Source organism: Ammospiza nelsoni, chromosome 4, assembly GCF_027579445.1.
Source record: "Ammospiza nelsoni isolate bAmmNel1 chromosome 4, bAmmNel1.pri, whole genome shotgun sequence".
NCBI lineage: Eukaryota > Metazoa > Chordata > Aves > Passeriformes > Passerellidae > Ammospiza > Ammospiza nelsoni.
In genome coordinates, this window is record NC_080636.1 from 68,347,029 (window position 1) to 68,373,896 (window position 26,868).

At 40.5% G+C, this 26,868-nt stretch overlaps 1 protein-coding gene across 2 annotated transcripts in view; it reads right to left on the minus strand.

Annotated features, from left to right (window-relative positions):
- The window catches only part of GATB (glutamyl-tRNA amidotransferase subunit B), a 41,949-nt gene extending 15,338 nt beyond the window's left edge, over positions 1 to 26,611 (minus strand). The window contains exons 1-8 of one of the 2 annotated variants that reach the window (XM_059470336.1): positions 26,430 to 26,611; positions 24,441 to 24,591; positions 10,691 to 10,804; positions 7,512 to 7,710; positions 6,407 to 6,529; positions 3,408 to 3,521; positions 2,257 to 2,341; positions 1,852 to 1,896 (exon numbers count right to left, since the gene is read on the minus strand). In XM_059470336.1, the coding sequence (XP_059326319.1) occupies positions 1,852 to 1,896; positions 2,257 to 2,341; positions 3,408 to 3,521; positions 6,407 to 6,529; positions 7,512 to 7,710; positions 10,691 to 10,804; positions 24,441 to 24,591; positions 26,430 to 26,596 (998 nt within the window). In that variant the 5' untranslated portion in view covers positions 26,597 to 26,611. The remainder of the gene's footprint in view (positions 1 to 1,851; positions 1,897 to 2,256; positions 2,342 to 3,407; positions 3,522 to 6,406; positions 6,530 to 7,511; positions 7,711 to 10,690; positions 10,805 to 24,440; positions 24,592 to 26,429) is intronic. The other variant, XM_059470337.1, reaches the window with a different exon arrangement.
- Positions 26,612 to 26,868: the final 257 nt, after the last annotated feature.

Sequence of the window (26,868 nt, forward strand, 5' to 3'; positions counted from 1 at the left end):
TGAGAAGCTAAGCAACAAGGAATAACATTTATATCTCAAGTTTTTACTTCCCTGAAAGCTGTATCACCCTTTCAACTAAACAAAATATTGAAAATTAGAAAGCTGGTATATCACTGATAAGTAGAAAGAGATCAGGCCCCAAACTGTTGCAAAGCTTCTCTTTCTTTTTCCTTCAGCAATTTTCCACCAATTGCTAAAGAGTTCATAATACAAAAGGGGTAATTCAAACACTTCTGCACCAAAAATAATAATAAAAAGTTCCAACAGCACCAGTAAAAGATATGGAAACAGCCCACTCTTTTTGGCATCAAGCATGAATTACAGACCTGGGTGAAAACGGGAGTGGGCTGGCAGGGAAGAACTTGGATTGACAGCCAACTGCCAGGAGTGATCTGGGCAGGTTGTAACCTTTTCCAGCCAAACTTCAAAAATCTTGATGAAATCTCATGCTGTGCTAAAAGCAAAGTTACTGTGCTCAGCAGGGTGCTATCACAGAACAAAAGGCTCCCTTAAAGAGAAGGCCAATTCAAATGACTCAAATAACTGCGATTGATGCAGAAACTTCACTCTTACATGATCAAATGAGGGGTTTGAAACCACTAGAATAAAGGGCATTGAGCTATAATGACTTCTATTTAAAATCTGCCTAAACACAGATTTTAAGATTAATGTATAATGTGCAGCACTAAGTTACAAAAAACCCTAAAAAACATAGTTTACAGCTCAATACTGTTAATAATCTTAGTACTAGTAATAATCTTTATGGTCATTTTTTGAAATATCTTAGACTTATCAGTTTTGTCTAGGTTTTAATGAATTTTCTTTTGCATTTTTTCAAATTAGTCTTTTTGAATAAGCCTCATGCCTGCCCCTACCATAAAAGAGAATTCACGAAATTATCACTGCTGCATTTCTACAAAAAGACAATCTAAAAAGCAGATTTAAATTCAAAGTTTGTGGGATGTTTTCATAATTGTTGCTCTGCTGTAGCAAGATCAGTGGTAGACTAAAAGATCTGACAGGAACACAGAGCTGACAAAGCTAAGAGGCTCTGGAAGTTCTCCTGCTGGAAGGTGAACTCTGGGATTAACAGGAAGCTCTCCCAGGGATGCAAAGCTAGGGAACTACTTGGAGGACGGGCACTATGATGGCCCCAAGCAGCTGTGCTGCTGCCTTACAGTGTTGCCTCAGTTCCCAGCAGCATTGCTCTGCAAACAGGACTCATGCCTTGTCCCCTCAGCCTCACAGTTAAATCCTTCAAGGGTGACTTTATGGTTCAGTGTTTGTCATCTCACACTTGTGAAAGGCTAAGTACTTAGCAAGGTAGCACCTTCATTAGGTCTACAAAGAACTTCAAGGTAGAAACCTGCCTATGAAATGCTGACACCTTTCAATAGCAGCTAGGATTTTCAAACACTGTTTGTGATCTGTGATCACAGAATCTAAGCATGGAGAGGCAGGGCTGAAGCTGAAAACTGCTTCCCTCTGTATTTACTTAGAGTAGGTGCAATGCTCAACTCAGAAATTCTGATGTTTTATGTCAGGCATTCTTAAGAATACACTTATACTGGCCATACAGTAAACCTTCAACTTTCCCACTTTGAGCTGAAGTACTCCCAGCCTAGTCTTTGGGAAAGGTCCAGGGGTTTTACCAGAAATGAGACACAAATCCAGATCTGAACTGCTCAGACTAGCACTGATTTTGATAGGTCTCTGCCCCTTCCAATGGAAGGCAAACTTCCAACACATACTCACTGTACTGACTAACCTGACATCCTTATTACATTGGCTACGCTTCAGAAATTTAATAAATTTTCAGTTTGTCTAATGTTAGGTTTATTAAAAAAATACCTATAATCCTGTTTTCCTTCTTTGTCTCTCATTGGTACTGTGCACCTAAAATAAAAACAAAACAAGATGTGGTAAGAGATACACCACAGAGTTAGTTTTATGGCAAAACCACAACCCAAAACCTTTGCCTCATGAAGACTAAGAGAGCCTCTTAAAACCACTTCAAAGAATAAGTGCATGTAAGAGAGCAGTCATTTTCACAGACACTGCTTGATGCAGGACACAATCTGTTGTGAAAAAGCCTCAGCCTTAAATTACTCCCTAAAAGGAGACTATACTCATGAACATTAACTTCAGAAGACACAAGTTGAGCAACACTATATTACAGCTCCTGATCATGTCACTAGGTATATGCGGGCACTCAAAAGCAGCTATTCTTATGTTCCTCCCAAAATAAAAACTCACCCAAGCTTGGAATCAAAGGCTCTCGTTTCATTCAAAATTGTCCCTCCATTTTCAAGTTCTTCAATTTGTCTCTGTATTTCATAGTCTGACAGTAATAAAAGAAAAAAGAGTAAGCTTGTTAGACTACACTATTAGCTTTAGTGCACTCCACTATTTCATTTTTCACTGCTACGCCATAACGGAAGACTTCGTTGTTTTAACCTTAATGAAATCAACAGCAGTAGTTATGGGCAGAATTATCAGTCACTGTCTCTCTCTCCAGCACTGCTTCTTTCTCTGTGTGTTTTCCTCATCTGCTTTCATTTCCATTAAATGGAAACCATTTTCTCCCAGGCACTGCAGTCCAATCACATATTCCTGGTGACGTTGCAGTCACCCAGTTCAGTTTTCTTTTGGAGAAGTAACAATCAGCTTTTTTCTCCTCATACCCAAGCTGCATCTGAACTTCGCAGACATCACACACCATACTCAGTGGAAAGCAATCATCTCCACTGGAGGACAGAAAACCACTGCTACCGTATTTTAGTCCATGCTAGGCACTGAACCACCTGCTTCGTTCTTGCAGGCAGAGGTTTTACAGCAAAAAACCTGCAGACTAACACTCCTGCTCTTCCCAGAGTATCCCATACTAAGATTAACTCTGTCAGGGAGCAGCAAGAGTGGGGCTGCTCCATAAAGAGGGATAAGCCAGGAGTGAAGGGTGGCCAGAGGCCAGGCCATGCCCTCATGGTCTGATGCAGTCCCATGAGTCTGAACAGTGTGAGCAGGGCAGGTGCCACCAGCAGAGTCCTCTGACAGTGCCAGTGGAGCTGAGGGGATGAGCTGAGTCCAGGGCCCATTCAGGGAGCTCAGGGAGAAGCAGAAGGAGCTAAGTTCTAGGAACAAGACTACAGAACAGGTCCAAGGTCCTTCAGGAGCCATGACTGAAAACTGGCACACCTGTGACACAGCCATTTAGGCAAAGTCTGAAGACTCCAGCCTGAGCCTAAATGGGACTCCTGTACCCACAGGCAAGGCACATGGAGGAGACACCCAGGTGAAGTCTGTCAGGGCATTTAAGGCCAATTACTGCACTCAGGAGCCTGGCATATTTCATGTCAGACCCCATAAAATACCTACAATGCTTTTGCAATGAAGCAACCATCATTTACCTATTGCTTTTGCCAGAAATCGTATGCTATTGATATTCTTCACTTCAGTCCTCACTCCATAAGGCTCTCCAGGGTGATGCACAGAAACATTGGCATCCACTCTCAGCTGACCCTCTGTAAAAGGAAATTTTATTAACAGAACAATCTGCCCTGTACACTAGAGCTACAAACCTTGGCATGCATTAATAAACTGCATGTTATGTGCAAAGCCTTAATAGCAGACTTCTCTATGTTCAGAAAGGAGTAACAACCACTTAATCATAGCCTTCTGTATGTGATTCCATCTCAAGGGACTGCCTTGAATCATTCAAAATAGTTTTAAATCATTGCGCATAATTCCTCTCAGAAAACTGCACGATGCAGTGCAGCACAGATCCTCTAAGCCATACAGTGAAAAGAGCTTCTGATTCACAGATCTTAAATAAAGGGCAGAAATAGACAAGCAAAGCGGGGGATTGTGAGCTTCCATTCCTCTCAAAGCAGCACAAAATACCTTTTGGAATTACAATTTGATGGATATATACTACCCTAGCATGGAACACAAGAACTTAAGGTTATGTTGAACAGATTTACTAAGGTGTTCTTGGAAATTTACAGCTCAAGGACAAAATGTGAGCAGCAGTGGATTTTTTGGTAATTTTCTTCCTCCCCTTCAGGAAATTGCAATCTTACCCCCCAAAATATCCCCGGTTGCCAAATACTGTACAAAGTTTTATATAAAAGCATAATGCACTCTCAGTCCAAAATGGATCAATGTCCTTAAAAATTTTTAGTAACTTAACCACAAGGAAATAATGATTGTGTCTTTCTAAGTATTGTCCCTATAAAGATATCTCTTCTGAGAAGAAAAGCCTTGCCACAGTTATCAACTTCTGGGAATACACAAACAGGAGAGGTTGTATTACATCCTGGAATCTTAAGAAACATTCTTTTCCCCATATTACCCACTGAACACCTGTAGCCTTTTCTTGTGTTTTTTTTTTTAATTCATTTTTTAATTTTACATACAGATAAAAAGAAACAAATGCCTACTGATGGGATACATTATAATATTGTAGAATTATAAATGAGAGTGCAAAATGGCTCAGAGTTAAAACTGTGAAGATGCTACCGCTTCAGAATCCCTTCTGGTCAATAGATTTAAATTGACTGACGAGGCCTTGGTACAATTTGTAAAAACAGGTTGGATGACAGCACACTAATTTCCTCTGTCTTCACAGAGCCTTGCCAGACATGCAAATGAGACAGAGATGCTGGAATGACCCAACATCTCTTTCAAGGGAAGTGTTTTGCATGTGCTCCCTCTTTGGGGTGAAACTTGTACTTGTTCCAAACGAGGAAGAGCCTTGTCCTGCCCTTGCTTCATTTGAGACGTGACCTGTTTCTACTTGGATGTAGGTGTCAGTGTGACCAGACAATGAATTTAATCAGGCATGAGCAAAAGACCCAGGCTGCAAAAGTTCCTAAAAGAAAAAAAAAACAAAACACAAACAAACAAAAAACCCCTCAAACAAACAAACAAACAAACAAAAACAAGAAAAGGCTTTTTTTCTTTAAGCCCAGCTTACTTTTCTTTCACTTTACAATGAGAGCATCATTTCGTCTGTTTGTTGTTAATGAAATCACATCTCATAAAACTGAGCACATATCTTCACTGTACATGGAAAAGCCCCTAAAACCTTCACTTAGAAAGAAAAAAAAAATCCACATACTTTTATAGCTACCTTTCCTGGAAGAAAAATATTTCCAATACTGGGATTCTCATATAAAGTCAGAAATCTCCCTGCAATAAAAGACACCACAATGCAATTCCAATGGCAATCTTAGGGCCAAATTCAGTAGTGAAAAATGATTGTATATATGTTGGTCCACAAAGGCCCTTGAAGAAGCATCCAAACTGGCTGCTTAATACTGACAACTGTGCCTTATATGACATGTGGGACACTTGTGTGAGAACAGATTCAGAGAAATAGATAATGCCTAGCTATTATTATTTCCCGCTACATTAAATTAAAGTTGCATCAGTAGCCAACATTTATTGGATCCCGTTTATTGTGTAATGCATAGACCACTCTGACTCAGTTTTCCAGGAGATATCCACTTGTATAATGGACTGAATTTGTTGCCAGACAGTGAGGCCAACTGTCATAGGCAAAAATATAGCTTACACTCTGAACACTAATAAGCAGCTGCTAATTGTGGATGTGTGTGAAGAGGATGAATGCCTTTAAATTCTTAAGCAGATGTCTGCTGTATGCTACCTGTGCTAGTTGTAGATTTTGGTAACATTAAGACTGAGGAAAAGTGGCATGATCTGAATCTCACAATTAATGAGACAGAATCAGCAGTGAGGAGGGCTGAATGCAGTCTATGCTTCTGCACATCACCTGTTGTGAAAATTGGGGCCTTAAAATTACAGAAAGAGCTGGTGCCAGAAGCAATGTTTTCTGCAAGAGGAAGTGGTCTCAGAAATATAGGTAATTCTGGCTAAAATTAACCCCAGCACCCATTTCTGTACATGCTGTTGTTTACTTCATCTCATCCATGACACCAGCATAAGTTTACTGCCCACATCAATTTTATGACTAGCTGAGACCTGACACTTAGAAGATGATCCATGCTCCCACTACTGTGTCCCTTTGTCCCTTCCATACCCTACAATTAATCCTTGCTACAGATCTTCTGTGCTGCAGTGCTGTGGCAAGCCAGACAGAGAGACGGAGAGAAGCACCACAAGAACCTTGGGGATGTTTCTTCCTGCCTAGCTTCATCCTGTAAAATTAATGTGTGAGGAAACATAACATCTAGCACGGCAAAGCTCTGCAGACAAAGGCAGGCCTATAAGCATGGCAGACATTAGGACAGACTGAGGATTGTAAAAAAGCAGCTAGAAAGGGCCATGCAATATAAGCAACCATAGAGCAAAGTAACTGGAAGCTGCAAAAGTCCTGCAAATGCAGAGAATTACTGGTGACAAGGGAATATTCTGCCCTCAGTACCTGCCATGACTGCCTGGCTGCTCCCAAGTGTTTGCAGAATGAGCTGAAGCTCTCTGACTGCTGCAGCTGCTTCTTCCCCACAGCACATATCAGGCTCCATGACAACCTCCATGAGACCAACTCCTACCAGGAAAAGAGACACGAGATCTTCAACAATTGCTTTTGATCTTAGCATATGAGAGTGCAACTGGCTAACACATGAAAGAACTTGGACTTCTTTTTAAAAAAATATAAAAACCACATAAACTCTCATGTATTATTTAGTAACTGTCACAATGGGCCTAGCTGCAGATTGCTAGAAAAACTTTTCCTGCTGTTTTTTTAAAGTAACTGACAACTGCAGACAACCCCCCACCCTCTGATGACATGCACATCAGAAGGACCCATTCCTCTAGAAGGACTCTCATTTAAAGCCAATTGGGTTCCAGATGCAAGTTTATTTATCTTAAACTAATTCTGGAGCAGGCAGAACTGTGAACAGATGTAGTCTAGTTCTTAGTTTCAGGACCCAGCTTTCAAGGAACCTGAGCAGCCACAGCCCTGAGCTCCAATGGACACCAGAGTACTCTGTCTTAGTAAGGCCAGGCCAGCAAGGTTGCTGCCCATGTTGTGCACTCCTTTGGATCACTCAATTTACAATTTCCAAGTTAAAAGAGAAAATCTACATTTCTCCAAAGCTAATAATTAAGAGAAATGTCTGACTCATGCACCAACAGATTCCAACAGCTGCTCTTTCTATACAGAAACTTGATTTGCTGTATCTGTAATATTTAACTTTTTTTAACAACACATACAGTGCAGAGCTTAAATAGCTGAGTGGCTCTATGTGACTGACACAATTTTGAGCAAACTGGAGCCAAGAGATTTCTAACTTGCTACTGCCAATTGCCATCAACCAACAGCAAATGGGAAAGGTTTACTGGCCATTAAAAAAATCAAGTATTCATCTGTTTCCAGTGTAACAGTCATTGTCATGAATTATTTTTTCAAGGAGAGAGCCACAAAGCTGTTTTTATTTTTTGCCTGTTTCCTGTCATCTATTTACCTTTAAAGACTCATCTTAACCCAAAAGGAGGAGAAAACCAGGAAAATAATCCAAGCCTACCAGCCCTATTCAAGTCCACAAGGGTTTGGCTTCTTGTATCATCATGGAGACTTTTTCCACTGTCTTGCTCCAACTGAATTTGTTTAATCCTCACAATTTTGGTCACCATCTGGCTCATCTTGTTGTCTATGCAGAGACTGTATGACAAACTTCCATTCACTGCAATAGGAACTCTTTGCTGAGTGATTTGATAGCCAGCCTGTCAACAAAATTAGTTTTATACACAACTGAAACATTCACTTTTCAGAAAGCAGACCAAGTGCAAATATAATTGACTAAGAACAAAACTGAAAATGCAACATCTTTCAGAGTGACCTATATAAGAGAGAATAAATGCACATGTAAATTCAAAAGTAACTTTGCTTAAATGGAAAGGAAGCAAGCTAGAAGATGAGTCTAGAATTCAACATAATGGTAAGAAGCTGGAAGGCTGAAAAAAATATGAGGACTCCTCAATAACAGACAAATATACAGCACCATATTAATGCTGAAATAATCAATAATCAACTGCACAATCTCTTGCCAAGGATGACAAACTTCTCTGATGCTGCCCTGGGGCAGGAAATGGACTGGAGGAGATTGTTCCATGCCTGTGGTCCCACAATCATGTTACATGTTGTTTGAAGCCAGTTACTGTACTTCCATCCCCAAGCTGGGGCCATCACTCATCCTCCCAACAGGCTGCCTACCCCCTTTGTCTGTTCCAAACTGAGAAAGCTCTACTTCATTAATGTAGCAATTTAAAAATAAGACAATGCAACCCCACACAGGACACACAGCTGATAAATGCCACCTCATGCCTGGGACGCCATTCAAAGGGGGAACTGCTGGCCAAAACAGTGGCTGCCAGTGACAAGGTACTGGAATAACTGCAATGATGTAAAAATAGAGAAGTGAGTCAATGACAGCTCAGATGGGGTCCCCTTTGCTTCCTCCTTCCTTACCTGCCTATGGCACTAGTGGTGAAAATGAAAAAAAACAGTCTGCCAGACACAAATTATTTGGGAAAAGTATTTGCATACTTTGCAGGGATGACGGGCTCACTCCAAAATCTAGAGATGGTGAATTCCAGGGCACTGGAATGGAGAACAGTGGTCTGGCCCTGTCAACACCCCAATTTATATATGCAGTGAAGTGCATGACCTACTAGAAATAATCACTGTAAGAAAAAGAAATAACTGACTCTCTGTAGCCTATGGTAATCACAGGCTTTTCTCATCTCCTAGAAGTTCTCATTAAAATAGTTTTTTTTACAACCTGAAATATTGAGTGACAATAAATAATATGAATCCCATTTCCCATCCAAAGCCTGTTTTCAGGAGTAACAATAATCCCATTGTCAAATGACCCTAAGAGCTGGATTTATCTGTTCTATTCAGCTCATTAGCCTAAATCTGCATCTTATTACAGGGTTCCTGACTAGACTGTTCACTATGAAATGTAGGTCAGGCAGTTTATTGTCAGTGCTTAAACTGCAGAAGTCAGTCAGTTAAAAGCCAGAATTACATGTTTCCAACTAATAAAACATGTCAGCATGTCCCTGACCAAATCTCCATGCTTATGTAACCAGAGGATCCTGTAATTCATGTCTGCAGAGTCCTACAGTTTCTTCCACCTCAACTGTTCTCTTGGACACATGGACATGCATTCTTTCCCAGGACAGCATTCATCCATAAATCTGCTATCAGCAGACACCACAAGAATATGAGAGTAATTTCAGTTTAACAGAGTAAGCACTAAAAGTAAATTGCAAACAATTTGTCTGTGATGTTTTGATGTTCCTTCATGATGTGTAAAGCAATTTCAAAAGTCGTATTTATTTCCTGCTATTTCACCTTTTTCCCCTTCAGGTCTTGAAGTGGGCTTTCAGATAGTTCTACATGTTTAAAAAAAGTACTGGCAATTCAAACTGCTAAGTTTGCTTTTCACATTCCCAGCAGGTCACTGCACAGCTCCCAATAAAAGGGCCTCTTAATGGCTTACAAATATTTGCAAAGTTATCCCCAGAAACCAAATCCAAATTATAGCAACTTCACAGAAGAGCCACAAGTTCACAACCTAGAAAAAAATAAAACAGAAATCCGTTCTGAGATCCAGGTCTCCACTGGAAAATTATAATATAATTCTCTTTCTAAGGTAGGAAGCAATTGTATTTGAAAATGTTTTGTGTAACTTCAAAATATTTTCATTACCTGAACAAGGGTGGGAAAGCAAGTAATTTGGTTAATACAGCACCTCTACAGATTTGTCTGGGATCTGAGAGGTCTCCCACTCTGCTTCTCTGGATGTCTGAGACTCCTCACCTAAAGAGAGGATAAGCTTACATGCCTGATCTTTCCCAAATAAAATAAACACACATATTTTTATTTTCATGTCATCACATCTTCACCCCAAAACCAAAGAAACTAAAAATAGCTTCCTCCCTTTGACAGATTAATGTTAAACTGAACATTCAGTACCAATAAGCTCACACAAAAATAAGTTAAAGATTAGAAAGGTTTGATATCATTAGAGAGAAAAAAAGGCTCAAACACTGATGCATACTGTTGCAAGGACAGAAGTCAGGCTCTTAAACTATTTCAGTATTTCCACATCAAATGCAGCAAAATACATCTGACTTCCAGTGGCACTTTGTACACATATGGAATCTACCAACAAACCACACTGCAAAGACTCTATTCCTCAGTTGTTTTGTTTTTTTCATTTATTGGAACCATGACTGAGAAAGTTTTGAAGGGAAATTAAATATTTTTAGGTCCCTAAGCACACACAAAAAAGACCCTACTGTGTTTATTCCACTGGAGCCTGTGTTATTTATACATTCACTTTAAATGAAGGACTTTTATCAGATTGCTTTTACCCTACAGACAATTAGCACAAAACACCAGGAATGGACAACTTAAGGGACAAAGCAGCTCCAGCTCCCAATCCAATTACATTAGGCTACTGGAATTGTGCAGCTAAGCAAGGAGTCAGCAATCAGAGCAATCATATTCAATCAGTGAGCACAAGGGTACAGCTGCCTGTTCCATCAGGGCACAGTGCAGCATCCTGCTGGGGTGAGCAGAGCACTGAGTGAAAACAGAAGCAGCATCTCTGCACTCCTCCCCTACAGCCATCCATACTGCAGATTTGTCCTTCCCAGAGCCCAGGAGGGACCAGCCACACTGCATACTTACAGGCAGATCTGCATAGAAGTAGTGTTTTCTGTCAAACAAGGACTTCTTGTTTATGCTGCAGTTGAGAGCCAGGCCTGTCATCACTGCTGCTTCTACACATCTCCTGTTGAGAACCTAAGGAAACATGACACATGGTTTTGCTCACATACTCAGTATGTTACAAATGTGTCTCCCACACACTGCCGTATAAGGAGCATATATTCAATTTCACTTGCCTTCAGTCATCATTAGATCTCTTTCTTTGTGTGGGTAGCTCTTATTCATCATTAAAGCTGCGGCAGCTATAAATCTGCAAGGCTTTACCATGAAAATACAAGCCATTCAGTCACTTTGTCATACCACATATGGAGGTGTGCACTGCTCTGGCTCGCTACTTTTGCAAACACTCAGTGCTTTTGAATCTTTTGAGGATACAGGAGACAAATCACAGCCCACGATAACTGACTTGTAACCAGCTGTCAGCTCACACTGGGAATTTGAAACACAGGATTTGCATTAGGGGCAGCAGTGCTGTTACAGTAGAACACTTCAGAACACCTGTAACCACAGAACCACAGTGAATTTATGAGTATCACATACCATAGATGTTAATGCTCTGCTTAAGCAGGATGAAATGATGCACACTTACTTTGCTAAAACAGAACCCAAAAGACAACAATTGATCCCATGGCTACAAGTATACATGTTTCCAGCACCTAAGAAACCCATGTGATAAAGGTTTTGCAGAATGCCAACAAGGTCTTCACAAAGAAATAAAGGAGTTAAATGCAGTTTTTCACCATGGACTCATCGTTCTTAGCACTACACCCTTCCATCTCCTCAGCAGGGTCAGGATCCAGAGGATTTCACTCCAAAAACTACTGACAAATGATGTTTTTTTTCAGATGTGCCCTTATTAATTTAACAGTTCGTTTAACTAACATTAAATGGATGGAACTGAAAAGGAAAAAAGACTGAATTTGTCTTACTACAGTTCTGACATGCTCACACTTACAGCATTTTGAAACGGGAACAGAACTTTATCCATCTTGTTCTGCACTGTACAGCTGCCAAGAAGTCTATTTCCAGCAGGACCATTAAAGGAGCACATTATGTAAAAGAATGTACATGACTTCATCTGCATTGACCAGAACATAAAAGACTTAAATAATGTTTTTTTCCATGTTTCTGACAGTATTTGCTTTTTATATTCTGCAGCCTGATTTCTGAAAACATATTAAGCAGCTGTACATTTCCCATCATCCCACATCTTCAGCCAGAAAATGAATCTCTATATTTTATTTATTTAGTTTTTAAAAATCAAAATAGTAAGAGAGGATATAGGCAACTCTTCATGTAACAAAAACTTTAAAATTGCTTATACAGAAAAGAAATTAAATATTTAAGACATTTAACAAGGGAACTTTCAGATCTTTAGTGTAGCTATATATGGCTAACTAGAACACATCATCTGTTCAGGCATATTTTACTTATTAAAAAATTTAAGAGATACATAAAGCAAATTCCAGACAAGAAAAAAGGAAGAACAATCTCCCTTTGAAATATCAATCCACAGCAAAATGCATGCAATTAGTCCTGAATCTAATCTAAAAAAAATTGATAACTACAAAATATGAATTTATTTTAGCAGCATAACTGCAGTTCATTATATAGTAGATGCTCCTGTTTTCAATAATTAATACTTCTAGACAGTATAGATGCTTTTTTTTACTGTTTAAGGAATTCTGTAACAGTTGTAGTCAAACTGTTCAATGTTTAAAATATCTTCGTATTTCTAAATATACAGGCAAATTTCCTCTCACTAAAACCTTATGGCACAATCCTGTTCAGCTTTACAAATTAGTGAGGACCTTTGCCAGTCAGTCCTGTAACAAAACTGGCCACCAGAAACCCATTAAGCCTCCATAAGGACTGGCAGACTCAAAACACCACAGCTCCAAAGCAGTGAGCCAGTATCTTGCTACAATTCCTGACAGTGCAGGGGTTGTGACTGACTGCAATCAGTGAACAAGACAAAACCCAACTCCCAAGTCACAACCACTGAAAGCTTCAAAGCACTTCACTGCTCTTCAATTTTTACTTCAAACAGGAGAGTGTGTATCTTACTCATTGCCCTAAGGGATAACTGTTTTGAGGTGAAAAAAATAATCCCCATATATACACTACTTAAACCAGAGAGATCTTTTGCTCTACTGCTGATGAAACATTTTGGTGGCTCTGGGGAAAAAGTGGCATAAAACCGTGAAGTACTGATTATTTTTTATGTAGTATTACCAAGAATTCAGATGACTCTGATGTGTATGAGTCCCCAGTGTACTGGATCATGGTAGCCAAATCACTGTATATGCTCCATTACTCACTCAACTTGCCATGAACTTCCTTCACCCATCTCAGTGGTGAGAGAAGGCCTTGCAAAGCAGATCTTTCATGCTATGGCACATCAAGATGACTACCTTGCCAATCTGCTCCCTCTGCCCTGTGTGCCTTTAAAAACACAACCCAAACCCAACCAGATGACCCTCCTCTTCTTCAAAAATCAAAACTTCTCTAATACTACTTCATATCTGAAGTGACTTTTACTACCCACTGCCATCACCAAGGCTGTAAGCACAAAGCACTACTACCTTTCCTTCAAACAAGCCTTGCTTTTCAAATAATCTGCAGTGATAAACATCAATTCAGGACGTGAAACTTCCCATACTAATGACCTAGAGTAAGCCCTCCAGCTTGTTTATGCAGTAAGCTGTTATTAAGTTGACAGCTTTGACTAGCACCAAAGATTTAAATTACTGGCTTGAACTGACAAGCTGCCTGTCTGCTGTGTTAGCAAACTGCTGGCCTTGAAAGCAAGCTGTGTAGTTCCTGCAGTAGCTATGGACAAAACACAGTAGTCTATAAAGACTTCTTCAATATATTCTTCTACATGGGAAGCATCCCTCCTAGTATTTGAAAAAAATCCTACAGAGCTATTACAAAAGGAAATGTAAATTGTTTGTATTGGAAACTCGTGAAAAACCTAAACAATGGCGTCACAACACCAGCACCATTTCCCCTGTAGCTCTGGTCTCCTGCTACAGCACCATGGTAACTGAGCACTAAAGGAATGAAAGAACAGTCCAACCAAGATCTGTTTCTGCTACTTGTCTATTCTTTACATCTAGACCACAAGTGGAAAGACTCCTTTTAAGAATTTATCTTTATTTGCAATTTCAGTTTGGTCAAGACCTTGGTTTTAAATACAATATTCAATAGCTATTCAAAACTATACACAATACCTTTGATGGCACAAATTCCCACCAAAAGCAATTTTCTAACAGCTTTTTCTTTAACATCAGGTTTAGTCCTTATATTAATATATTAAAGAAAGTTGGCACCCTTTTACATAAAGATATATATTTCTATATTTAGTAAATGACCATGTTTAGATTTTAACGAGGGTAGGTATGCAGCTTCTTGTGTTGCTAATGAGTATTGTATAGGATAATTGGGGAAAAAAGAAGAAATATCTAAAAAACTCTCCTGGAAAAAGTTTATTTTTGCTACCTCTTACAAAAAGCCAATCATGTCTGCAATAACATTTGCACCCAGGAATTCTGTCTTACAGAAGAAAAGATTCCTTGTACTAAAATCTATAAAATCAAAATAATTCCTCAGAAATTTGTGAAGTTTTTGATTCTAGGTCACACATTTTAATAAAGTAGATTTAATATTCACTAGCTATCTTAAGACCTTCAGTCCTACTTACAATCATGAAAAAATCAGCATTAACCAGATTAACTACAGGACTGTTGATCTAAGAAATATTTAATTTTAGCTCCTTTTCATTGAAAATAATATCTGAAAGAAGGAAGTAGTACAATGTACTCAGCCAGCTCTCTGTAGACCAGACACTAATCTTCAGAAACCTCAACAGATATATCTAATCACATTTTCAAGTACTCCTATTTCATCTCACTCTGATTTTTATTTGCTTCTACTAATGGATATACCCAGTCTTACTATTCTAGCTGTGTTAAAAGTACCAAATTGCTGCAATATATGGTTCTTTGAAGTGCAATCATGAGTTAAACTTCAAAATAGAATACCCTAGTATGTACTTAGTCCCAGTGTAATTGAGGCTGTTCAGTCTGACACTGTAGATGAGTACTTACTGCTTTGCAGCATTCTGCCTTGGCATCCTCCCACACACAGAGCAGGGACCAACTGGAGCTATGCATGTACAGAATGGAGATACAATAATTCAAGAGCTGATCATTTCCCAAATTTATTTCAATGGGTTACAATCAGACTCCATCCCTTGAAGGATGCAGTAAAATTTAAAAAACAAGACAACTTAAGCCCCGTAATTTCTTAGGTGTTCAAAGAACACACAAACCAAAACCTGAGGTCTCAAATTTCAGGGAAAATTTTAAAAACTTCAGTTTAGTGTCCTCTGCACTTACTCCAGCATCTACTTCACAGCATGTTTGCTGCCCCAGTATGAGCATTATGTTCTTATCTCTAAGGAAAGGAGCAAGACAGAAGGGGAAGAAGCACCAGACATTTTAAATTGAGATCTTAGCATTATCAAAAGAGATTCCAGCTAAAGAGAACAAAATGGCAACTCAGAAGCTGCAACAGCAAAGGCTATGAGGGGCACTAAACATACCTAATGCACTTTGCAAATTTACCTTTCCACAGTCTGGCACCAAATCCATACATTGCTAGACAAAACATATTATTGCTAACCTTGTCTAGTGGCAAAGCTGGTTTGTGGTGATGCAGCATACAATGATTCCAGTCATATATAATAAACTAGGCAGTTCTGCCATCAACAAGCAGCCAGCTCCCAAACATACTGCTTCAGGTGTACTCAGTAGAGTAAGAGAGCACACTTGCTCAAAGCTGAAGAGCTTTTGTCACAAGGCTTAGGATGGAGAAAGCATCTTCCAGTGTCAGTGATGACCAGAAAAATGCAGCAGCAGTAGGGAGAAATGCTGACCCCTGGGAGCAAGAAACATGGAATGTTACACCAGGTACAAAGACATTTCAATAATGACAGAATTGAAGGTTTCTCAGCCCAACAGGAGTTGCTAAAAGAAACACAGAAGGAAAAATCCATTCAGACCACCGTGCGGGCAAAGTGCTCAGTGGTCTCAATAGAATAAATTCATTTTCTGGGAAATAACCAATCCAGATCATATCTTTGATCCCATCAGCAGCATCTAAACGCAAGTAAAATTCTACCATGCAAGATCAGTTCCAAGCAGGACAACCCACAGAGAAGACAGGACAATGCAATGGTGATACAGTGGCTCATGAAACTCATAACCACAAGCTGTGCTTATGTGGTGTTCCCATAAATAAGTCCAGGACCTCTCTAACATCCATGCTGTCCTTGTTGACATTAGTCTTCTGCATCTGCCACATGGCATTTTTTGACCTGTCATAAGGATGCTCCCTCTCTAATGCCAGCTGGAATTTAAGTCACTGCTAATACTATGTGATTCAGGGCACATTTCATGCAGGAAGATGCAGTGATAACATCTCACTGCTGCTGGAGGTAGGAGACATTGCCCAGTGCGATGGCTAAAACTTAAATTCCAGGCTACGATCAAATCCAAAGGCAACAAGACGTTTAAGGAGAACCATCTCAGACCCTTCTTCCTACACTGAGTTCCCAAAAAAAAAGGCTTTTAAATATGAATATCATCTGCCTTCTTCAACACAACATAGATTGTGTAGTTCCTGCAGTAGCTATGGACATAGATTGTTTAATTTTCTAAATGAAGACACTCAGAGCATTTAGGACAAAATAGTCTGTAAACCAACTCCTACCCTGTTTTTCCTTGCAGATGTTCCTTTGCTCGTAGGCTCGGTGAGAGCCAGCTCTGTGGTTTTCTGAGTTGTAACAAATTCAGACCTTTGATCCCCATTTACTGTCATTTTCTATTATTTCCAAGTCTTGGCTATCTGCCCTTTGCTCCTTGCAATTTTTGTGTTTCTGAGAGCCCACACCAAACACACACTAAACTCTCAGCCCTTTGCCCCGAATCCCTCATTCCGTTTTTCCCCAACAGCTATCTCCCAAAACATGCTTATTTGTTCTCAGCCATCTTTCCCTGCAGGCTGACCCAGATCCCTTAAGTGAGCACAATATGCAAATTAGGAGTAAACCAGAAGTGGTCTTTTACACATAGATAAAAGACTGTACTAATTTGGGAAAACAATAGGTGACATAATGCAACAAGTCTTGCAAAGAACTATTAAGAAATTATTTGAGAGAAATTGTAAGAGAGCAAACAGAAATTATCTGCTTTTAACAAACTTGTTCTGCAATAGCAGAACCAACAGAGACTAATTTCCTTTAAATAATATCCCTAGTTTGTTTTACTTAAGCAGTGACCCCAAAACTCTCTCTCCCGTGACTCCCCCATCTTCTCCTTATTTCATCAAACATCCCAAAATGAGTATAAAGTGTCAGAAGTATCCGAAGAGCAGCAGCCCAAAATAAGCTAAGTGGGGAGACTAAATCAATAATTTCTTCATATGCTTGCTAATATAGTCATAACAACCCTCTACAAGAGTTTTTGGAGTAAAAACCCTCTAAAATTTTTTGGAGTAAAATCTGGCTGAACTTGGCAGTAAAACAAGCATTTCTTGAAAAATAGAAAACAATATCCTTCTGGCAAAATCTGCATATGTAACTAATAGAAATCACTTGCAGAAGTTTACATAATCCTCTCAAAATCAAATACAGTTATATTTAAGGTGGCAAGGTGACAAATAATCAGAGAGAACACAAAGAAATTAATTTTACCCCAGGAATTGATTACAGCCTAATTGCGCCAAGATAAGTTTCCAACAAAATACAAAAACCTGACAGTTATGCAACATTACTCACCAGACAGCTAACCCTAAGATAACAAAGACCCAGTCTACAATTATCTGTCATTACTGTCAGACAATGCTTCCCTAAACACATTTTAATGAAAAACTCTTCAACGAGACAATTGTTAAGAACAAGAATGAAGTAGCAAGAGGTCAGTTTGCAAAGTTAAAATGCTAAGAAATTGGTAGAACCATGAAATTTTTGCTTAAGACAGCACTGCCAACATACACATATATACAACATACACATATATACAACATACCACCTTGGATTTCCTCAGATGGAGCCCTTGGAACCAGACTGGCTACATACTGTGAGGAAACGAAATCAAATCAAAAAATTAAGGATGCCAGAACACCTATAGTGACTGATAACAGAGGTAATAGAAATTTGCAACAACAAATCCCCTCTCAGGTCCAATTTAAAGAAATTCCCACCCACTGAGAAAAGCTACTGCAAAAAGCTTATGTGCATCTCAGCAGCAATTTCCAAATGAATTCAGAAAGGGGCACACTGATACATCGTGCAGTTGTGCTGTTCAGAAGAGTCCAAGATGGCAGAATAACTGCAGTAATAGGACTGTGTGAAAGAAAGGAAACAAGATACTGCCAACTCCTGGCTCCTCCACTCAGAAGTAGAAAAAACTCATGTAAAACAAAAGGTAAAGAGATTAAAAAGAAAATACAGAAAAGGAGGTAAGAGAAAATACACAGGCAACATCACTGATGCACTGAAGGATCTACTGAAATAGGGGATAACAAGATGTTGTATCAACTCGATGCTATTCTAACAGGCAAGTTTGCATCAGCCACAGGGACCTGTTTAAGGATGAACAGTAAAGCCAACAAGAACAAACAGAGAGTTCAACACTTACTGAGGTGCTAAGGAGACAGCCCAACCTGAATTGTTAGCTTTGACAAAAAGATTAAAACATCCAGAATGAGGGTTAGAAATCATCACAAATATATGAGACACAGCAAAAAGTGAGAGAAAATGTTACAAGAGACATCTTCAAAGCTTGAGAGAGGAACAACAAATGTCACAAAATACTTCAATACACAAGAGCACAGAGTCTCCAGGAAAAAATACCCCAAGTATGATATAAAGTTGAGCTCAGCAGCTGCAGTAATGGAGGAAACACAACATTTCTCAGACCCCAGTGAAGGAGTTTGGTACCAGAGGTAACCCAGAGGCTGTGAATGATCCTATGGAGCACAAAGAAACAGAATGAGAACCAACCTGCACCATAACCCAGTCCTGAGTCACCTGAAGCCAGCAGCTAATCATCTTTCAAAGGCTTCTTCTGACCAGTACAACAGCTTTGGACTGATTAATGGTTTGAAATTTGGTAGGCAGGCTTTAATTCAGCATGAACTTGGACATTTAAGGGTCTATGAACCACAAAAGCATCCTCAGAGAGCAATGGTTTAAAAGCCTAATTCACTCCTCTAGTACTTTTTCTAAATTATTTGGCATTTTCTTTATAGAAGCTTTCTGGACTGCAAGCCCAGCAAGCTGGGACTGTGTGAGCAAGAGACTCCCAAGCACTGACCATACAATGCATGTTACAAACCCAAATATTATCAGGAAAGAAAGGACTGCAACAGAAAGGTACCATACATTCTATTAAAGTCCTCTTTTTTCTCCTAAGTACAATTACTACAGTTCTAGTAAAATAAGTAATTAAGAGTTTAAATGAACCTAGACATAGGCAAATGGCTTCAAACAAGCATGAACTCACTTTTTCCATCAGGCATTGCCACTAATTTATTTTTAGAGGAGAGCTCATGGATACAAAAACCTAGCCATCATATAGTTTCAAAGAAAAGAAGATGTATGTAATGAAAGCTAAAAAAACAATCATACAAAGATCAGAAGATTGTTAATTCCCCATGAAAAGTGCACACAATTAACACTGTAGTTATCAATTAACACTGTAGTTATCAAAAGTCAAGCTAAGAAGCAGGCTTTTTTTCGAAACAAAGTAGTACAAGAAGGGACTAAATTCACATTGCATGCCAGCAGGAATGTCAAAACAAAACTGAAATCACAAGTTGGTAAAGCAGCTGTTGCAATCATCAGATTTAACAGGCACAGGATACAAAAAAAAAAAAACTAGTTTCAAGCTGTAAAGTATAAACTCTGGTCTCAAATGCTGTTTCTGTTCCAGTATGACTAGCTGACAGACAGATCCACCAAAATCTCACAGAAACCTCTCAGAGCCTTTGAAAGCAAATGCATCAGATAAATCCTGTATACTCTGATGAATTCTAGATGTTATTTAAGTCTGGTAAACCCAAAACATCTGGGAAAACACTGGGTACCTGCCACTGCCAAGAACAGAAGGAAGCACCCTCTGTAATGCCAAACTGGGTATTAGGCCTGCCACGTGCCTGGGCAGCCCCTCAGCAGCCCAGCACTGCTGGATCCAGGTGCTCCCAGCGGCTCTGCAGCGCTGCGCTGGAACTGCCGGCTTCCGGAGAGCCCGGGCTTGGCGCTGAGGGTGCCAGAGCTCAACGCCAGAGGGAACAAGGGCTGAGTGCTGCTATAGCACTGCTCTCTTCCTTGAGAAGGAGTGATCTGCTTGCCCCAAGTGTTTCTGAAAAGTCTCTTGTAAAAATAAAACGATAAAATAGATGCTGTTCACACTAAGAGGAGAATGAAATTCAAATGCATGAGAAGATATTAAAAAAAAAAAATCAAAATATTTAGGACTGTAGGGCTAATATTAATTCAAATCTTATTAATTTAAACTTTGGATATGTAAATCCTAGATTATTTCCTTATGTACTTACCTACAAAGGATTGCCTACAATAGGATCATGGTTTCACTTCAGTCATGCCAGAGACAAACCCAAAATGTGTGACAAAGACTAAGCACTGACAAAAAGGTTTCAGCCTTTAGCTGCTAGATCTACTATCTGATTTCTGTGGCTGAGCTATAATTAACTTTTAGTCAGACACCTCCATCACAAAAATAGATAATCGTGGATTCTTTTTCTGTGAGCCCAGTTTTAGCTTTAAAAACCTTTCTAAAACCTCTCAGAATTTTCAGATCCTAAACCAGATTGGGAGGGCAACCACCTCTATGGATCCTCAGAAGAATTTTATCCAGTTTGCAGGTGTAATGCACTATCTGCTACCATGTATAGAATGGGTCTTCTAAAGATACCAAGCCAAGAGCATTGCCATGTCCATTCCCAAGGTAAAAAACCCAGGCTTTGGCAAATTTCATGAAATGAAATGAAATTAAATGTATGGCGTCAAATGTAGTCCCAAATTGTCAGTGGACAAGGAATTGGCTGTGTGGTGGCACTAAAAGAGCTGTGGTCATCAGTTCAATGTCCAAGTGGGGACCAGTGAGTGACAAGTGGTGTTATGTGGTCTCAGTGGGACCAGAGCTGTTCAATGTCTTTGTCAGCGACAGGGACAGGGGGATCAGGTGCATTCTCAGCAAGTTCACAGATGACAACAAGCTGTGTGGTGTGGCCAACAAGCTGCAGGGCAGGGATGCCATCCAGAGAGATCTGTGCAAACCTCATGAAGTTCAACACAGTCAAGTACAAAATCCTGCACCTGTATCAGGCAATCCGAAGCACCAACATAGGCTGGGCAGAGAATGGACTGACAGCAGCCCCAGGGACTTTCCCAGGTTGAGGAAATGCTCAGCATGAGCCAGCAAAGCACACCTGTAGTCCAGAAAGCAAACCATGCTCTGGGCTGCATCCAAAGCAGTGTGGGCAGCAGGGCAAGGAGAGAATTCTGCCCCTCTACTCACTGTTGTGAGTTCCCACCTGGAGTGCTGCATCCTGCTCTGGGATCCCCAACAGAATAGGTACATGCACCTACTGGAGAGGGTCTGAGGAGGGCCATGGAGATGACCAGAGGGCTGGAACACCCCTCCTATGATGACAGGCTGAGAGAGTTGGGGCTGTTCAGCATTGAGAAAACTCCAGAGAGACCTTACAGCACTTTCAAGTACCTAGAAAGGGCCTACAAGAGAGCCAGAAGGACATTTTACAAAGGCTTGTGATCACAGGACATGGTTTTAAATTGACACAGGGCAGGTTTAGGTTAGATGTTACAAAGAAATCCCTTACTGTGGTGTTGAGGCACAGGCACAGGCTGCCCAGAGAAGCTGTGGCTGCCCCATCTCTGGAAGTATTCAAGGCCAGGCTGGATGGAGCTCTGAGCAGCCTGGTCTAATGGAAAGGGTCCCTGCCCATGGCAGGGGGTTGGAACCAGGTGACCTCTAAGGTCCCTGGCACTCAAACCCATGATTCTATGATTCTATAATCATTTTTTTCTGTTTCATGCCAAATCGGAGGGCACCTCCATAGCTCCTCATGCCTGTAGCTGTCTCTCAGAGGCACTTTATGAGAACAACACAGTGAAATGGCCATGCCACTTCCACTGTGATGACCCTCCCAAGGCCTAGCTGCAGCAGAAGGATAAAATAAGCTGTACGAACCTTACAGGAAGCAAATATAAAAGGAAAGCAGGAGGAGGGCTAAACACATTCTTGTAGTTTCACATCTCCTGTGTAGAGCACAGCAAAAGCTCATACCAACACTTACTGTGACCCAGAAATGCACAGCAACCTGTAAAGCTCCCTTCAGCACCATCACTTCTGGTCCCACTGTGAAGAAGCAAATGCTAGGACAGCTCTCAGTCACAGCCATCTCATTGTCACACAGTAAATTTAAATCCTTGTGACACTGAAAACTGTCCCTATAGTTCTCAGGTTAAAACAACAGTCACTCCATTCTAGACTCAGGTCAACTACTGTATATAAAAACTTTGCTTTTTTTTAAATTTTTCAACAAAATGCAGTCCAAATGAAAGGCCAAATATCTACGTTCTAAGTAGTCTTATTAGTCAATAACCTAACATTTATTAAAATGGCTTTTGTTGGTTTGTTTTTATTCTACAAATACTCTGAATTTTCAAAAATGACCTTCCATCTGTCAAAGTTTACCAAAATTCAATTCTGCTGCAGATCCTATTGCCATGTACAAATTTACACAGAGAAAACAAGCCCATTTGATTCCAGAGCAAATGCTGGACTCAGCAGCAGCAGGTACAATGGGAAAATGGAGCTATGACTCCTGACTAGATTTTGCACCACATTCTAACGTGCAGGAACATGTATTTTGTAACATCCACTTTCAACTCTGTTTTCACCAGTACTACAGTAAGAAAAAAATCTTTCTTCTCTTTGTATAGATAAAAGCAGCTAGTAGAACCTAACATAGCATCACTACTTTAAAATTAACCTAACCTCTCTGGATTTTTTCTTCTCAGGTGCAGCTATTTTCCCTACCAAAGCCCACATGTACTGGGGTCTTCTTACAATGGTCGTATCAAGCCTCATTTTAAAGCCTCATTAATAAAGAAAAAAGACACACACACACACATTGAACCCTTAATAAACAGTAACATAGAGAAAAATTAACCTCCTCATAAATATTAATTTTTGTTCACTCAAGAACAGCTTTTCTACTTGACTGAAGATAAGCATTAGACAATCTAAGAGAATTTCTGTGCATTAACAGAAGGTTAAATAAAAAGGTCCAAAACCAGAATCTTTTGGATTTTCTGACTAACCTAGCCCTGCCCCCAATGAAAGGAACTAATTTTCTGTCTTTAAGTCTAGCTAGACTCTTCTAAAACCAAATTATTGCATAAGATTCCCATTATCTCCATATAGTCAGATCTGAAACTCAGCTCTGAATTGCCACTGCAACCAGAGGAAAGTCCCAATTTTATCAGCATCTAAACTTCACTTCCTTAATTTTCAATACCTTTGCAAATGCAGAAATAAAAATAAAATAATAACAACATAATTTCTCCTTTTAAGGATCGTGACATATATCAAGACCCTAGAAATCCAGCCACAAATTAGTTCTCAATTTTAGGTTATCTGAGGCTGTTTTATGGTGATGAAAAATTTCAACTAGATTTAAAAATACATTTCTATAACTGGAATTCAAATCTGCACTTTAATGAATATAGTCAGTGAAATGTTTCTACTTTATATAATTAGACCCCATCTTAGTCTCTGCAGAGCTGTTGTATGTGGCAATGCTAAGTCTATTAAATATTTATTTTCACTGTATTGTAAGAGCTTATGTTATAATTTTTTAACTTTTATTTTTAAATTAAACTTGTTAGATACTCAGAGAATTCCACAGCAGTACTGTCATAGCCATCACAGTTATAATTAAGCTGTGAATTCAAACACTTATTAAGTTTTCACTAATAAACCTTATTGCTATGTGCTAGCTAGTTATTCTGACCTATTAATCCCTAATGTCTCACATACATTACTTTTTTTTTTTAAATAATTACTTTGCTCTGGAAATAGGAATGGTGGACACTTTCCTAAATTGGAGACTTTCTACTCAGGAAGCAAAGTAGCTCCTCAGTGAGACATTCCAAATGGCAAATGACAGCTACATAAACAAACATATGGCAAAACAACATCAAATGGCCACTCAGAAATCTAAGATGTTCTTCTCTCACTGGGCTTTAGGCATCTCTCATATTTAAGGAATTTCCTGTGTGGCATACTAAGCAAACACACCCACTCTGGCCTCAAAGAAATACCACAACCCATTCACTATGCTGAAGAAACACTCCTGATTTTTCTCCTTTGAGGGGATATAAAGTGTCTGAGGCAATAACTAGGGAGTGAGGAAATTGAAAAGAAACAATTCTAGGCATCTCATGTTATGAAACAAACAGAAATCAGAACAGTAAGGAAAAGTAGCCATATATATGACTTTAGTCAAATCCTGGAAAGAATAAAATACTAGAAGCAAACACAAAGTTGTCTGACATTAATCCTGACATAAATAAAATTGCAGCTTAACTTACTGGTAAAGTTCCTGGTAAAGAGGCATCAAAGAAAGACACCAAGGAGTTGGGAGGTGCTGCAAACTGGACTTGGGAACCAGAGAAGAGTTTTGAGTTGGAACTGATCTGTGCGTGAATTTCCAGACCCACAACTGGTACCCACGGAGCAAGGCTGAAAAGGAAAGAGGAGAAGGGAGAAACAATTTAAACACAGATGACGTAACCGTGGAAACTTAGAAACAGAAAAAAATTAAACTGTAATTGTAAAAAAATTGTAAACAATGTTTCAAATACATCTACACTGTAATAGGAAAAGCTGTGCTGTGATACTGGAGAACAGAGGCTATGGGGAATATATGGCAGCGTTCATTATATGCAAAAAAGAGTATCATAAAAAATGTAATGGTTTAAAACTTTTAACTTTTCCTTACGTGAGAAATCTCAGAGAAATTAATGAGGCACACTTGCATGCTGGATGAACTCTAATTTGGTGCCTTGTGAAAATCCCCAAATCATCATAAATATGAATTACTTCTCAGGTAGTTTGATAAATCTCCAACAGACAGGTGGCATAATAAATTATGTATTCTCTGTCAGATAGACACTTGCATGCTGGGAAAGGTGGCTCTCCAGAGCAGCGTTAGTAGAATATTAGCATAAACATTAGTAATCTGGTAATAGAGAAATCATCATTTCAACTAGAGAGCTACTGTTCTCTGAATGTATTCTGCAGAATAAAGCTTCTCCATATCATCTAAAAAGTAATTGCAATTCTCACATCCATAACCTTTATATGGACAAGAGAAAAAGGTCACCTTTACAGTATGAATTGCTTGACAGTTTCTGTAAGTAATTATCTGGCCTTGTACAAATGAAGTGGCACAAATAATATTTCACTGATGAAATCACATTTCTGTGGCAGAACACTTCAGCAGTATGAGTACCCAGATAGCTATAGGAGACAAGCAAGCTATGGAAAAACATCAAACAAATATATCAAGTACAGTGTTACTTCCAGAGGTGAACATTCTACATTGCCAAGATTTTAGTTCTCCATCTGCCCTCCACCAGCTGAGGACATCCCTACAAACTAGCGATGCAGACGCCACTTCTATTGAGGCTTTAGGAAGAAGAATATTACCATGAAAGATTAAGGTTCAGATGTTTAAAGGAGCTAATACATTTTCTTTCATTGAAATAGTATTATCCTTCAGTATTTTCAGCTGATCATACAAATGCTTCGAGGTTTGAGAAATAATATGGGCTTTCTTTTATATTTTGGAGGCAAATTTATTCCATTGTTTCCTGTATTCTTCAGAAATGCCTTTCTGTTATATCATGACATTAAAAATTACACCAGGTTTTGCCTAATCAGTGTGTTGGCATGCACTCAGAGATAAAGGTACGCGCACCAGTCAGTTCTTCAATCCTACTAACAGCACTGGTGAGGCACCTGCAGCTTCTTGCCGCGTTTGTTCACGGATTATGCTTATCTGTGTCTAAAGAATCAGCAGCACACTGTCTGCACAACTTTCTGGAAGCGATCAGCTGTGCACACCCCCGTGGGACACCAGAGAACTTGTTCAGCCCGTGACTTTCAGCTGCAGCAGAAACAAAGCGCTCTGCTTCAGGCACACCGCCCGTATCTCACAGTACTCCTCTGGAAGGAAAAGCCTCTTTTGGGCTGGCATAACCCTGGAAACGCGCTCAGGAAAGCCGGAGCAGCGCTCGCCGCGGTTTCCCGGCACACGGAGCGCTCGGGCAGCCCGAGCTGCGGCTCTCATGGCAGCCCGGCGTGCCGGAGGGTCACGGCCCCGCCCGCGGCAATTCCCGACCGGCCGCGCTTCGGGGAACGCAGGACAAACGTGCGCTGCACCAATGCCTCACACCGCTCACACGCCCGGATTTACACCGCTGTCGCCGCCGCTGCCAAGCCCGGAGCCGCGGACCGGGCTCTAGGGCACAACCAGCTCCACCGGCCCTTCTCCTCGCGCCGTCCCGGCAGCGTACCCGCTCTTCCCCGCCGGCACCGCCCCGCCTCTCGCGTTACAGGCGACAGCCCTCTGCCCGCGGGGGAAAGGGCCGGGCCCGGGCCCCGGCTGCCCCGCGCCGCGCTGCCGCGCCCGGCGCCAGAGCCCGCCGCAACCCCGCGCCGCCACGGCCACCAGGGCCGCCATTGCCCCGCCAGCGGCTGCCCGGCGCCCGCAGCGCCCCCTGGGAAACGCAGTCCGAGATGGCTGCGCGGAGCGCGGGCTGTGCGGGCGGACTACAACTCCCGTCAGGCCGCTGGCCTGGCGCCGCCCCGCCCCGCCGGCGGGAGCTGGGCCCGCGCGTCCGTCGCTTATCCCGGGAGTGCTGGAGGGAGCGGTGGCGTCGCTGCTTGGCCTCTGTTTAAAACGCGTTAGGGGGTTCAGATCCTTAAAGTGCTTTGAATGTGGCTTTCTTCTGG